General features: G+C 39.1%; 1 protein-coding gene across 1 annotated transcript; it reads right to left on the reverse strand.

The window, feature by feature from the left end:
- Window positions 1-11: 11 nt before the first annotated feature.
- LOC121387288 (armadillo repeat-containing protein 8-like) lies at window positions 12-6,921 on the reverse strand. The gene is made up of 4 exons (XM_041518310.1): window positions 6,795-6,921; window positions 4,402-4,475; window positions 1,138-1,209; window positions 12-195 (listed from the first exon to the last, which is right to left on the reverse strand). Exons 1-4 carry the CDS (start codon window positions 6,810-6,812, stop codon window positions 12-14), a joined length of 348 nt encoding a protein of 115 aa, XP_041374244.1. The 5' UTR covers window positions 6,813-6,921.
- Window positions 6,922-16,183: the final 9,262 nt, after the last annotated feature.

Below are 16,183 nucleotides of genomic sequence, written 5' to 3' on the forward strand. Positions count from 1 at the left end.
ATGCTTAAACCTCAATCTGTGACAAAGAGTTTTATTTCTGAACTATACCAACCTTTCAACAAGACTGATACACATCCAGCGTCTACAATGGCATTAATATTGTCATCAGTTCCTTTAGACAAACTTCCCAGCACCACAGCCGATTCGGTCCGCAAATTAATAGGAGACAATTCATCTATCATCCACTGTAGCAACCTGAAATACATAGGAGACAACTTAGAGCTAATTTTAAATTACCAGGTGGATTATTTGTAAGTGTGATAACGGAGTTTGACTGCTCGTGAAGTATTATTTGTGTAATATATTTGCTTCCTTTGGTTATCTTTGACAGTTTAAAATACAGTTATGTAATATAGTCACCACGTATACTGTATGTAAACTTGGATCCAGTAATTTTGTTCTTTGTACAATAAAATCAACCAAGAATCGTGCATTATAAATCTACAGTACAGGCCTCAAAATATGTTGCAAATGTTGACTGATCTCTTGCCAATCAATTAAGTATTAAAAAAAAAAAAAAAAAAAAAAAAAAAAACCCCAATAAATCAGGTTTCTAGTTGTTATGTGCAGGACGATAATGAAACACTAGGGCGTGATGTAGCCCAGTGGTAAAGCATTCACTTGATGCACGGTCGATCTAGGATCAATCCCCGTCGGTGGATCCATTGGGCTATTTCTCATTCCAGCCAGTGCTCTACAACTGGTGTAACAAAGGCCGTGGTATGTACTATCCTGTCTGTGGGATGGTGCATATAAAAGAACCCTTGCTACTAATCGAAAAGAGTAGCCCATGAAGTGTCGACAGTGGGTTTCCTCTCTCAATATCTGTGGTCCGTAACCATATGTCTGACACCATATAACCATAAATAAAATGTGTTGAGTGTGTTGTTAAATAAAACATTTTCTTCCTTCCAATAAAGGACTATAGCAGTATCTTTCCTCTAACTAACTGCCAACTTGTCTGTAACAGAATGAATTAATGAATGAATGAATGAATGAATGAATGAATGAATAAATTAATGAATTAATGTTTTCATATATGGCCCAAATAACTAGAACCCATGCGAAGGACAATATGTTTGAATTGTAATTGGAAATATAGATAAAATATGGTTGTTTAGTAACCCTAACACTCACCTTGGCATTATTCCTTGTGAAATCATTTCAGATTTCTGTTTATTGTTTCCAATGACCATATTCTTCACATTCCTAGACAACATAAGCAGTGATAGATTACTTGACAAAAAAAGCAGATCAGTTTGTGATATTTTGAATTACAAATACTGAAACAGAATCTCCGCTGTTTTAGTAAGAATTGTACACAAGGATTTATCCATCCATGTGTTTTGTGGTTCCGAACATGGGCCCCTTCCCAAAAGAAAGCGGTACTAAAAATTCCCAATATAATATAAATAAATAGATATATATATACACACACACACAATTATATATCGTATATATGGTGCTTTACTTCATCGATAAGTTCACAAGATTTTATTTGTTTTTAGCTACGTTAATTCAGGGCGATTTGGGCTATTTTTAGCTTTGTTCATTTCCGGCGATTGTAAATGAACATATAATTAATTATATTACATTTGTTTGTTGAATGGTTGCAATAGATAATGTTATTTTATTCTTTGATTCCCAGTGTATAGCCGCCAGTACAGTTATAAAACTCTTTGACAAGAATTTAATTGTCTACCATGATGCTTTGAATTGTTAGGTCAGTACTGGAAATGACAGTTATGTCAAAACAAATATAGTAAAGTAAAACTAATTTCAAAACATAAGTCTCCTAGAGAGTAGACCTGCCAGCCCTATCTGTATCTCATTATTGATGTGTACGGTCAGACCGGACAGTGTTCTCAGTCATTTGGACTATAAACTGTCATTTTGCTTTATTTTTGTTACTATTTTTAATTTGGTGCTGGTAGATATATGTAGTATTTTGATTAATGTTTATTAATATTAGTAGTTTAGATGTAGGAACTCCTTAGAAAACATCAGGGGTTTCCCCAGGGCCGTTAGGCATAGCGGCCCGACACGCCTTGATCCGTAAAGTAAGTGCTTTGACGGTGTGGAAGCGCCGTAAATCAATTGCCGCTACGCCTTGATTTGAAGTACTTTAGAAAAACAATTATCACAAGTACGAGCGTGGCAGTCGACTACCTCTTGCAATCAACTTGTGTACCAGTATACCAAGCACACCTAATCACTATGACAGGTAAAACACGTCCTAAATACCTAACAATTGACCAGTCGTCTGCTCACAATTGGTGTTTGGTAATTTTACATCTACTGGGACTGCTAATCCATCAAGAAGCGCTTACACGTAACAGGATTCCCGTGCCAAGCAATCAAGCTTCAAGGCCAATAAGAAGATGCCCATTGACAGAATCAACTGTATTATTTAACTCAATAAACAATAGGTGAAGCACTTTTTAATAGTATAGTTAAGTTGGCAATCAGTAATTTCTATCCTAACACCCCCTTCCCAAAACACACTAAAAAAATCCAGGGCTCGCGCTGTTGGTAACCAATTTAGCCAACGACTAATTAAAAACTATTTTTACAAAAAAAATGGCTAATAAAATTTGCAAGTGGCTAAAATTTTTGTTGAGCCATTTTCTATCTTCTGATGTGAACAAACTGTTACATAATCTATTCAACACCTCAAACATGATGTTACATCACATAAAGTTCAACTAGATTAATTATAAAGTGGTCAGAATGGCGGTTTCATTAAGGTTATGAATATTCATAAGCCTATAAGCTTCGCCACTTTAAATAGTAACAAGGCTACAAGACTTATTTCCCTTTGTACATCAATTAACAGCAAATGAATTATTTTCATGAATATTATAAACTTACATTGTTTATTCTGACCAGTGTAATATTTCAAGGTTATATTTGATAAATAAATTTTAGTAATTAGATGGTAATGATACTTCTTTAATTTTCATACAGGAACTGATCGATATGTGTGTGTGTGTGTGTGTGTGATTTACACCAGTTGAGTACCTGTCTGTTCCTTTGAACATAACCCGGGGGTGAGTTGGGTGATACAGAGTTAATTGTTGACCCAGTAGTTTAGATTTCTTTGTTTTAATTTGTATTCAAATCAAAATAGTCATGGTTATCATGCTAAAAGGTTTTATCAGAGATTAACATAATAATTATTAAACATATATATTAACATAATATAAATGGTTCTTAAAACATTTAGCTGTTCAAAAAGTTTGCCTTTGGAGCTGTGTGTGTCTGATCATTTACTGTCTGTAATATCTTTACATGGACTTGCCAGTAAATTATTGAGGCTTCAATGTAAAATACACAGAACATTGTTTTAATTAGGTTATTGAACTATCATATAATATTTTCATCTCATATAATGATGTAAAGCTCAGTGAGAAAACATATTTTGTTTAAAAAACGAGACCAAAACATCGTACTCTGTCTCGTTTCAGGTCATCCTTTGGTGCATTTTTGTCATCTTCAACTCTGGCAGGACGTAGCCCAGTGGTAAAGCACTCACTTGATGCGCGATCGGTTTGGGATCGATCCCCGTCAGTGGGCCCATTGGGCTATTTCTCATTCTAGCCAATGCACCACGACTGGTATATGAAAAGCCATGGTATGTGCTATCCTGTCTGTGGGAAGATGCATATAAAAGATCCCTTGCTGCTAATCGGAAAGAGTAGCCCATGAAGTGGCGATAACGGGTTTCCTCTCTCAATATCTGTGTGGTCCTTAACCATATGTCTGACGCCATATAACCATAGTTAAATGTGTTGAGTGCATTGTTAAATAAATCATTTCCTTCATTTCCTTTCTTCCTTCATCCTCAACTGGGATCAATAAACATGTTGCCATGATGCCATCTTGTGTTGACAATGTTCCTTCATCCTCAACTGGGATCAATAAACATGTTGCCATGATGCCATCTTGTGTTGACAATCCATGTTACATACATACATACATATATATAAGTGTATCTGTTCCAATAAATTAATTTAACAATTATTCTGTGGCCTGAAAATATATCTTAAGAATTTTCGCCAGTCCATTGGAAACGGGACCATAGGAAAATATTGTGAATAAATCTGTGGTACGTACAGTTAGTAGTTTCAAAATGTATGTGTACAATACACAACACAACTACAAAGTCACCCAATAACCCATGGTTGTTTTTTTAGGTTAATATAATAATTAGCCACGGTGAACACAGGCGCAGCAGTAATTTTTCTATTATTGTTAATTACTCTAGTCACAAACACACTTGCAAACAATAAATATCAGGTTGGAAACTTTCTAACAGGCAACCTATACTGAGTTGACTGTATTATTGTTGGTTTGTGAACTGTACAAATATAAATTATTGTTAAAACTTTTACTGCCTACCTAACAGCCTCCATCCACTTGTCTGGTTCATTACAAAAAACGTCTTCCAAGCAGCCTTTCGTGCCATCAATTTCCTAAAAGAAAAATGAATAAAATACTGGTTTGATATTAATAATAATTTAAGTCACTTAGATGTGCATGTAGCATGTTGGGGGAAATAAGCCATGTAGAGCATGGAAATACATACATGATGGGAAATCCTAAATTATAATGTATATTTATTTTAAGATTTCAAGAACAAGTAACACAGAGACAAAGACATTTTTTGTTAGGATACCACAAGCATATATGTGTATATGTATGTGTATATATATGTGTGTGTGTGTATATATATATATATATATATATATATATATATATGTGTGTGTGTGTGTGTGTGTGTATATATATAATATATATATATACATGTATACTTATGGAAAAAAGTTCCTGTGCATCATTAAAATCTCAGTGCTACATACATTTTTAAACAAGTCAAAACCTAATGTTTGCCATGCATTTATTATTTATCTCTTAAAAGTATATATGTGTACATGATTCAGTCTGGTCTTGTGAACCTATAGCATGGTCTATACCATGCTTTGTGTGTCATCAATGACATTTTAACAGACGAAGTAGTCGTAATTTTGTACCATGTACATGTAACTGGTTCCTTTCTGCATTCAAATCGGTACACGTCTAAATATGCTACATAAAATATTTGCTATACATGTGTACTAGTAAAATGACTAATATAGATATGTGTTAGGTACTCGCCAAATGTAAATAAATTAAATTACATTTCTAACCTACTGTCCGTAATTAGGACGTCCTGTCCAATGTTAGGCCAGGTAAGCATGAATCAGTACAATGAATGAATAAATGGTTTAAACAACACCAGTGTTGTTGCCATAAAGGAATTTTTGGGTATGCATGGCACTATGGAATTGAATGCAACCAGTCAACAGGGTTTATGGGGGGGCCTCCCCTAGAAAGAAAATGGGTTAAGTTTAGGGTTAGGATTAAGAAAACCATACAGTAAAAATAAGAGTAATTAATTTTGGCAAAAGGTGCTACATAAACTTTATAAACAAAAAAATCTGACAAAATATTTGGGTATGGTGCCATAGCCATTTTACCCTCTGGCAAAAACTCTGAACACCCCAGCACAAAAATACACATCGGCTATTGGGTGTCACACAAGTAAGTATATATGAAAATTGTGTATCAGTATTTGTAAGGGAATTCCCAAAATCCTCATTCTCGATTTATAGTAAAGTGCAGTGCAGGGTGCACATTAAGTCAATATTTTTCTAAATGTGCAGGGTGAGTTGTTTCTCTCTATTTAGCAAATTTAAAATGGCAAGAACAATTTTGAAGGTTATCATTGAAGATTTATTTTGTTAATAATGACACAAGTACTTCAATAAAATTTAGTGAGTATGGCAGGTTATACATATATATGCTTTGTGTGTCCATTTGTTGCTCTAATTCGGTTAAGAAATGGTTGAAACATGGTGCCACAAGGTTTGAATTCCAGCTATATATAGGGTAATGTTAGTCCGATGAGACATAGAAAGTGTGGTTCTTTCTACCTCCGAATATTGTTACATACCTACCGTACTCGCCAAATCAGACTGAAGTACTTGCATCATTATTAACAAAATAAATCCATATAATACATAAAAAATTTGCCAGCCATTTTAAATTTGCTAAATAGAGGGAAGCAACTTGCCCTGCACATTAAGAAAAGTATTGACTTAATGTGTGCCCTGGACTTGGGTAATGTAACAATTTTCGGACATATAAAGGACCACACTTTTTAAGTCAGTTCAGACTACCGGTATATCAAATGACATGTTTAAGAACACCAATGGTGGAGCCTGTCTATAAATAACTGAGTATGGCAAATGAGACTACGATGTTGAAATGACTTCACAGTGTTATCTACAAACAAATGTCTGAAATTATGAGTTTAGTTTATTCGAATGGTTTCATAATTGAGATTTTTTCTTTCTTATTGGAACACACCAAACAAACGGCAAGACTTCCGATCGTTCCTGCATTCAGTTCACTCAGGCTCAAGTTAGGTTTAGGGTTTAGTCACTTAGTGATCATCGATAGCATTAACAAGCATGCTGGAACGTTTGGAAGTCTTTCTCACCAAACCCTCAAGTAGGGTTGAACATGTTTTTTCGTGTGTGTTCTGTTTGTTGTTGTTGTTGTGGGGGGTTTTGGGGGGACTGACATATTTGGGGGAAGAACTGCTATCACTGTATCAGCTATGGAGTATGGGGCGAAGTGACCTGGGTGCGAAAAGACAAGCGTTCATAAAGTCCCTTTACAGCTAATGGAAAAATGTAGCAGGTTTCCTCGATCTTAAGGCATAACGTATAAACAATGAGCTCCTTTACCATGTCTGATGGTATCATTTCTATCACCAAAACGAAAGTTCACGTCTGTCTTCCTCTGTCTTTGTTTTTATTATTTGCTTAATTGGTGCCCTTTCTATGTTGCGCACTATGATTATCTACGCCTTGCTTTACAGATATGAAAAACCAGTCTACAAATCCCTGGTGCTACCAATTATTGTAAACAGCAGCACGTTTGACATTTTAAGCAACAATGCGAACCAACAAACTGAAGACAAATCGAACGTTTTTAAACATACTAAATAATTACAAAATTAACCTTTCTTGTTTTCAAAGGCACAATATAGATCTTATGTTCAATAAGAAGTAGATAAAGAAACAGAATCTTGATAAACGGTTCACTGTTGGGTGTTTGGCTTGGTTTGTGGTTGTTAGTGATGAATACTTGTGTATAAACTAAATTGGTAGTCATATTAATATTAAACAAATCCGGAAGAAAGGTAGCGCATGAAAGTTTAAAGGTTTTAATAAAGTTTTAACTGAAGTTTAAGGTTTGTTTCAATACAGTGTATTTGACTCACATTTATCTAAACAATTTTGTTTTTAAAATAAAAATTATCTTAAAGGTTTTTAAAGATAACTTGCATGACGTTAAATGTGAAATCGTAGCAATCTAATTAAAATTAGCTCCACTATTACATGTGGATCTAAAGACAGCCAGTTAGAGCTCATGTCCACCAATCAAAACCTTACTTGTAAAATCCTGCCGTGATTTAAAAATAATTTGAAAACATTCCGAATTATCCTGAGGGTATACGACATGTTTCGTGTGAATTACGAATGCCTTAAAACATGTTTTATTTTATAAAATAAATAATTTGTAATGTAAAACTGAAGACTGATTTAGTTTTTAGTTTTTTTAATAAATAAATAATTTGTAATGTAAAATTGAAGACTGATAACCCATCCCGTACATATTAGTATGGTTCGCTGTACTGCGGCCACTAAAATAGACTCGCCCGATATTTTTAGAATGTGTATGCTCCCAAATAACGTTATAAAAGGCGAAGTGTAATTGGTCAATATTTAAATTATTATTTACAGACGAAATGTTACCTGGACATTGGGGACTATGCAGTGTTGTTAGTTTTAAATCACACACACACACACACACACACACACACACACACACACACACACACACACACACACACACACACACACACACACACTTTAACATACCTCTAAAGAAACAATATACAATAATTGTTTAAAAGTAACAAATAATTGGGAGTTGGGGGCGAACTGACAAATAGTTCAGGGCTTCTCGAATTTTTATAAAATCCACTAGCCATGGGATCAGTCATTTAAAAAATGTACTAGCTACAATTAAAAATTCACTAGCCCTACTTTACCGTAACTTACAATTTTATTAAATAATAGTAATAATCAGATATGTCACCTAAAGAGGGAGACAGAGCTTAAAAACACTAACATTGGGGGCTTGGGGTGTGGGCTGGACATTCATATTTATAAAATAGACTTAATTGCAACATTTGACAAAAACAAAATTCACTAGCCGTCGGGCATGGCAATAGTAGTTATTTACTAGCCCAATATTGAATATCATAACCATGGGAGTGGGGCTACCATAATCTAGAAGTCCTGTAGTTGGGGGCGAACAGGTTTTTCTTGTTATTATTGACATCATCAATCTAATTAAAATTAGCTCCACTATTACATGTGGATCTAACAGTAGCCCATTGGAGTTCATGTCCACTTGACCTTTCATTCGACCAATCAAAACCTTACTTGCAAAACCATGTCAGACCAACAAGTTCGCCTATTGCATAAATAGTCTCGACCGATATTTTTAGAATTTGTATGCTCCCGAATAACGTTATAAAAGGCGAAGTGTAATTGGTCGATATTTAAATTGTTATTTATAGATGAAATGTCACCTGGACATGGGAGTCCACGCAATGCTGTTAGATCTACTGGCAAGACCAGTAGAGCTCATTTTAATTAGATTGTGACATCATCAGGTCAGACAGAGACATAACCAACATCAAATTCAGCATATACGGTAATGAGCTTTTTAGTTTACTTGTGTATTCTAGATAACCTTTTTGATGCAGTATATAGATTTTGAAGTGGAACATCCAGATAACTTCTGAATGACCAATATTCAAGAAAAATAACTTCAAACAACTGGAAACGATGTGTGATGGTCCATAAAATTGATAAATTCTATATTATCGTCCGTTGCCCAGTTGTTTCATTGAAAGAAAGAAAGAAGTGTTTTATTTAACGACGCACTCAACACATTTTATTTTACGGTTATATGGCGTCAGACATATGGTTAAGGACCACACAGATTTTAAGAGGAAACCCGCTGTCGCCACTACATGGGCTACTCTTCCGATTAGCAGCAAGGGATCTTTTATTTGCGCTTCCCACAGGCAGGATAGCACAAACCATGGCCTTTGTTGAACCAGTTATGGATCACTGGTCGGTGCAAGTGGTTTACACCTACCCATTGAGCCTTGCGGAGCACTCACTCAGGGTTTGGAGTCGGTATCTGGATTAAAAATCCCATGCCTCGACTGGGATCCGAACCCAGTACCTACCAGACTGTAGACCGATGGCCTGCCACGACGCCACCGAGGCCGGTTTGTTTCATTGAGGTTCCTGATTCGGTGGTTGTGTCGTTTGTGCGCAATAGTACGTACATTTGAATAGTTTTAACAAATTTGACTTTTGCATCTCGGGAAAGTAAACAAAATTTTATGTCTGTCATATTCACAGAAATGTTCGTAAAATAAAGTTAAAACGAACAAAGAAAGCAAGATATTTTTCATTTTTTAAACTGCCTGTATGTATTAGTGGACCGAATATGCATCTTTCCAACACATCGGGCTCATATTTGAGTTTACCCTTCCTTTAACAATGCCAGAAATAACTACTGAACTCTCTCCAAAGTGGTCAGACTAAAGCATGGCTCGAACTTAACGACGGCAAATGCCGTCGGTGACACAAACTGCGGTTGGTGGCGTCACCGAAGGCACTTTTGTGCCGCCGGTTAAAAATTACTGCCGACGGCAAAAAGTATAGACATGTATGAACATTATCTGCCAGTATTTAACACGTGCGTTTGGGTCCTGGTTAGAGTTAATGGGCGTTTAGTTAGTACCTACTACGCGATGGAACTATATTTAGTCATACGCGTTCCCTGTGTTGTATTATACAGGGCATAAAATTTGGCACGAACGATTCTGTCGTTCGTCTGTCGGTTATGCAAAACCAATATCAACATAAACGACGGATCGTTCGTGCAAAAGCTGTAATCGCTCGTCTGAAAAAACCCACAAACAAATGTGTGTTAGCTAATATAATCAATGTTTTGGAATACTGCGTGCAGTGGGAAATCCTTGACCTAGATGTACGTCATAATGTGCTTGATCGTAACCAGCTTCCCTTCCGTCGTTCAACGTGTCCAGCTATTTTCTTCATGACTACCGTCACTTTCGTTATAAAACACTACTTACGTTGGCACGCCACCGACATATTTACAATTTGCTGACATTTGCACGCGTCATGATATTCGGTGTTTGAAGCACGTCACAGAACTTTAATGAGTAGTTTTTTTAGAATATTATATTATATACCGATGCAATTTAATGACACTGATGAAAAAAAAAAAATGTTTAAAAAATAATAATAGACGTGTGTCATCTTAAGCAGTGCTGGAGCAAAACCTCAAATTCGGGCAAAAATGGTAGAGATAGTCGGGTAAAATGTGGTAACCCGATACCTTTTTACCATATATTTCCACCATTCTACCATCAAAATTAGTTGTAATCCATATAAAAATGCGTAGTGATTCGTTTGCAACCCTATATAGCTGTTTGGTAGTAATACTAATATGAATAAAATTATGTTATCCAGATTCGGGCATTTTCGTTCAATTCGGGTAAAAAACCAGCCTGTTCCCTTCACAAACGGGAGTCCGTACGCATATGTGTGTCATGGAAATATGTCACCGCCAATCGGAATAAGTCGGCTTATTACGGATTTTCCGCGGAGTTCGACACTTTAGTACAGGCATTTTATCCAAATTTTTTTGTCAACCTCACACACATTGCAACAAAAGCAAACTCAACGGATTTTGTTTCCTGAATATGTACTCAATGAGGGGGGAAAAGTCCTAAGGAATCCTCGGGGGGGGGGGGGGGGGGGGGGGGGGGAGTTTTGAAAATCACCCAAGTTTGACCCTACCCTTAATGCCTTTTTTTTAATATATATAGGAAGGATCTGTTCGTGTATACCATGCTTTATTTTTTGGTGGAGTAGCTTTACAGCATTGAAATAATGAGAAACGTTGAAGACACAAGAAGAAATCCATGTTGCTGTCAGTAAAGTATCATGTCAGTCGTACAAACCTAACAATATTCAGGGGAAAAAAAAGAGGAAATAAAATATAGCAGTCTGTTGAAATACGACACACTTTTACATTTCATAATCAAGAATAGTAAAAATAATACTGAAATTCACACTGTGATACATCGTCTACATTGTAGAAACACAAATGACTAAACATGTTGAAATTTAGATCTCGACAATATCATCATCTTCGTCATCATCACATGGAGTCTGTAGTGTGTTCGTACAGTCATAGCCCCTGCTTTTTCCACAAGCCGGAGTGCACTCAATGTTGTGTCTCTCAGGGTGCTGCAGTCAGCCTGGCAGTTTCACCTGATGGCCCGCAGATGTTCAGGAGCAGGAGCTAGGGCCATCTAAAGTGGCACAAACTCATCGTCACACTCCTGCGATCCCCACTCTGTCGGACTACGTCCATCTGCAGATCACTTCCATTCTTGGACTTGCAGGTACGCACGCAGGCTGTGATACTTTGCTGCTCCTGATGTGGGTGGTAAGGCCTGTGGTTTAATGTGAGATGATTTTGAAGCCATCTTCTCACAGAACCGCTGATGCTGGATAGAATCCAAGGAGTCGGTTGACTTTCCGTTGTAGATTATCACCAATGCTCTCTCTCCTGCATCTGCCACATTATGTGTGGAAGCTGAATGTGCATCAAACACCTTGGCCTGCTCACGAAATGTGTTGCTTGCTTTGAACTTCTTGAGGGAAGCTCCCTTTCCGATCCCGTGGAGGCGAGATGTTGTGTCACACACAAGAATTGCATGCAGAAAGAGGATATGCTTGCATATGTCTGGACCAAGCAGTTGCTTTGTAGCCTTGATGTTCCAGATGCGAGGCGTCTTCGTGTTCTTCTTGGGCTCAGGGCAAAAGAAGAGGTCATGAGATTCCAGACTTGCATGATAGCAGAGGAGGATGAGGTGGTCTGTGTCATCACCAACTAGCACAGTGTTGGTGGTGGTAGCAGACTGCATGGTCTTCAGCACAATCAGTAAGTCAGCGTCTCCTGAGGCATGGTGTGTCTCTGTTTTTCTTCTGCAGCTCTTCACTCACCATGAAAATGAATTGCTGCTTATTCTGCATGTTGGCCAGGAACTGTTCCTTCTTCATTGTGACAGGTATGTCAGCTGCAAATGTCACATTTCATAGACTTCAGTATCATGGCCCCAACTGCCTGTGCTGTATCGACATTGACGGTGGGGTGGGCATGGACTCCAGTGGCAATGCTCCTCAGACTTGGGGTCTTTGCTGAACGGATTTTGCTCCTGTAGATACTGGAGAGCTGATAGATTGTCCTTCCAGTCACGTGCTTGTCTTGCTTTGGTCATGTCCATGTTTTGCTCCCCAGTGTTGTAGTTCACCCCTGTAAGCTCCTGCATTGCCTGGCTTACTTCTGCACATGCAGGCATCGGTAGCAGCCACAGCAGGCGCTGTTGCTCTGTCATCCCTCGGCTTCGTGTGAGCCCCCCCCCCCCCCCCCCCCCCCCCCCCCCCCCCCCCCCCCCCCGCTGGTCTTCAAACTTCTTATAAGAACTTGCTCGATAATCAGGTGCCTGGTTGGATGAAAGACTTGCCCACAGGCGATCGCTTCGTCGAATCACATGGAACCCCTCATCGAAACGTTTCTGAACATCAGGGTGTTTAGCCTTCAGGTTGGACATCTGCTGCAGATACACCCTTTCAAATTTGATGTATAGGTTGTGGCCCAAGGCTGCTAGGTAGGGCAGTATGTCCTGGATGGCCTGTAGATGTTATGCCCAGTTTCCAGTGCGCTCTGCCCTTGTGTATTTGCGTAGGATGTCTAGCATGGCTATGTACTGAACCCAGAGCGCTGAAGTTCTGGATGACATCTTTGCGGACTCGGAATGCTTCTGAAAGCGGTCTTTGATTCATTTCAGGACATCAGACTGGCAAACCTCCTCAGCAGACATAGCCCCGTCCATCAGCTTCTCAGAGGGTACAAGCTTCATCCAGGTCTGGATGTTTGCTTACATCTGCAGACTGTTCATCTGGTGGCCTTGCAGCTGCTTCAGCCAAGTCCGGATCTTCATTCTCATTGCTGTCTGATTTGTTAGGTTGGCATGGTAGAGAGCATTGAGCACATTTGTCAGCATCAGGGCATTGAGGGCTGCGTCAACAATGAAGTGTGCACGTACTGACCGGGCAATGGCCTTGCCACTAAGCATATGGACCACAGCATTGGAGGTATAGATCAACTCCAGTAGTCCTTGTAGACCGGATGAAGCCATCAGGTGTCCGATGCATCCGAGGAAGGTCATCTCTGTATGGAAGCCACCCAAACGTAGGATGATTCTTCTCAGATTACTTCTCATAGGCTCAGAGTTGATGATCATGAGAGCCTTCCATCAAATGTGATGATTGGGGTGATATCATGGCTTCGTGCACGCTCACTGATTAACATCAGTGTCGAGTATATGCATGTGCTGTCACTGGAATTCATGTCGATCATGGGCATAAACATGACAGCCGCCTTGCTGGGATGGTATCGAGGATCCAAACATGATGGATGCCTTCCACAGGATATCAAGATTTTCACAGCAGTTCTGGGCCTTTAGGTTGATGAACTTCTGGAAGGTCACTGGCGTCATCTCGCGACTTTCTTCCCTGTGGTACCGTATCTGCACCCTTTCAACCATTGCCACATCGAGGGAGGTCACCTTAGCCCTGGGGATTGGTCAGCCTGATCTGGTTCCAGGGGTGATGGCAGCAATCATCCCCATGCCATGGAAGGTGTCATGGCCATCCAGCGTGCGAATGTTATGGTCGACATTGTCGGCTGTATATTGGACAAACTCTGTCGACAGGTTAGGGATGTCTATTCCGTGTGGTTGAGCAGCACTTCGCTCAAACTGGCGCACCTCTTGGGAGCACGAGAGGACAATGATAAGCTGAGGATAATGTCCACAAATAGCACCAAGTACTAACAGTTATATCAGAGCAAGCACCTCAAGCATATTTTATGTCTCAAGATCTACAATCAGTCTCACCAACCAGTAATGTGGACCCCATAGAAAAATCTGGTATTTTCAATGAATGAGCCATTCACTGTTCTCATACATTTAGGGTAACCTTGAGGGGTGACCTTGACCTCAAATCGTCAAAATAAGATCAGAATAGCATTCCTTGACCAAACAATCACTAAAAAGTGGTATTATTCACGATTGTATCACTTGGATTTTTAAGAACGATTGACACTATGCCGGGTGGCGGCCATATTAGATTTCCCACAATTTGGGACTCCCCCCCCCCCCCCCACCGGAGGAATTCTTAGGACTTTTTATATGTCAAAGGGGACACCTCCAGGGGTACAAAACAATTGAGAGAGCTTTTGCTGCAATTTGTGTGAGGTCATTGTACTTAATGCCTGTACTATAAATATTTACAACCAAATAATTTACTACAGTGAAAACCACTTTGTAGATAGTAATTCCCTAAAATAAATTGGACGTTTTTCAGAGCCTTTTTATATATCTGTACAGGTCTGAACCACTCTAAATCAGATACTCCTTAAAACCAAACTTTTTACTTGGCTCCTTGACTGTCCAGTTTACAGGGTTTCACTTTTGTTTTTATTTGAGCGTTATGTCAGGTGAATGTTGTCGCAGGTTTGCCGTCTTTGTGCAACTTACGAGTCTGATCCTTCTCTAGATGCCGACAGTCAACATGTCACATTTTTGTGGATTTGCCAATTTCAATTCTGTGATAAGAATCCAACTGTGCACTTATGATACTGCACTTTAATCTAATGTTATTACCTGAAACAAACTTTCTATCAGAAAATTTGGCGTTTTTTGTTAATAACACATCCTTCCAGTGAAATGCTTGCCCTCAAATGAGAGAGGAAACCTGCAATGGGCAACACTTTTTGATTAGCATCAAGGGATTTTGTATATGCAGCATCCTACAGACAGGATAGTACATACCACAGCCTTTGTTAGTTGTGGAGCACTGGCTGAAATGAGAAATAGCCTAATGGTCCCACTGACAGGGATCAATCACTTTACCACTGGGCTACATCCCGTCCCGGTCCATGACCCAAACAGGTGACCCATGACTAGTGCATCAAAGTCTGTGGTACATGTATCTGTTATCCTATCGTGGTTAAACCATCTGACATAGATACAGGGTTCACAGCATGATACCATCTCCCACCCAGATTAGATGGGTAGGTATAAGACCACTACACCCTCTTCTCTCTCACTAATCACAAACAACTCACTCACTGTCCTAGAGAAGACAACTCAGTGGGTAGATGTGAGACCACTACACCGTTCTCTCACTAACCACGAACAACTCACTCATTGTCCTGGACAGACAGCTCAATGGATAGGTGTAAGACCACTACACCCTCTTCTCTCTAACTAACCAGGAACAACTCACTCACTGTCCTGGACAGACAGCTCAGTGGGTAGGTGTGAGACCACTACACCCTCTTCTCTCTCACTAATCACAAACAACTCACTCACTGTCCTGGACACAGCTCAATGGGTAGGTGTAAGACCACTACACCCTCTTCTCTCTCACTAACCACGAACAACTCACTCACTGTCCTGGGCAGACAGCTCAATGGGTAGGTGTAAGACCACTACACCCTCTTCTCTCTCACTAACCACAAACAACTCACTCACTGTCCTAGAGAAGACAACTCAGTGGGTAGGTGTGAGACCACTACACCGTTCTCTCTCACTAACCACGAACAACTTACTCTGTCCTGGACAGACAGCTCAATAGGTAGGTGTAAGACCACTACACCCTCTTCTCTCTCACTAACCACAAACAACTCACTCACTGTCCTAGACAGACAACTCAGTGGATAGGTGTAAGACCACTATACCCTCTTCTCTCTCAACAGTCTTGGAATGACAACCCAGATAGCTGAGGTATGTGCCCATGACAGCGTTCTTGAACCTCAATTGGACATAAACACGAAAAATAAGTTGAGATTAATGAAATTGAAAGTGTAGCCTTTG

The sequence above is a fragment of the Gigantopelta aegis genome, chromosome 13, assembly GCF_016097555.1.
Source record: "Gigantopelta aegis isolate Gae_Host chromosome 13, Gae_host_genome, whole genome shotgun sequence".
Classification (NCBI taxonomy): Eukaryota; Metazoa; Mollusca; class Gastropoda; order Neomphalida; family Peltospiridae; genus Gigantopelta; species Gigantopelta aegis.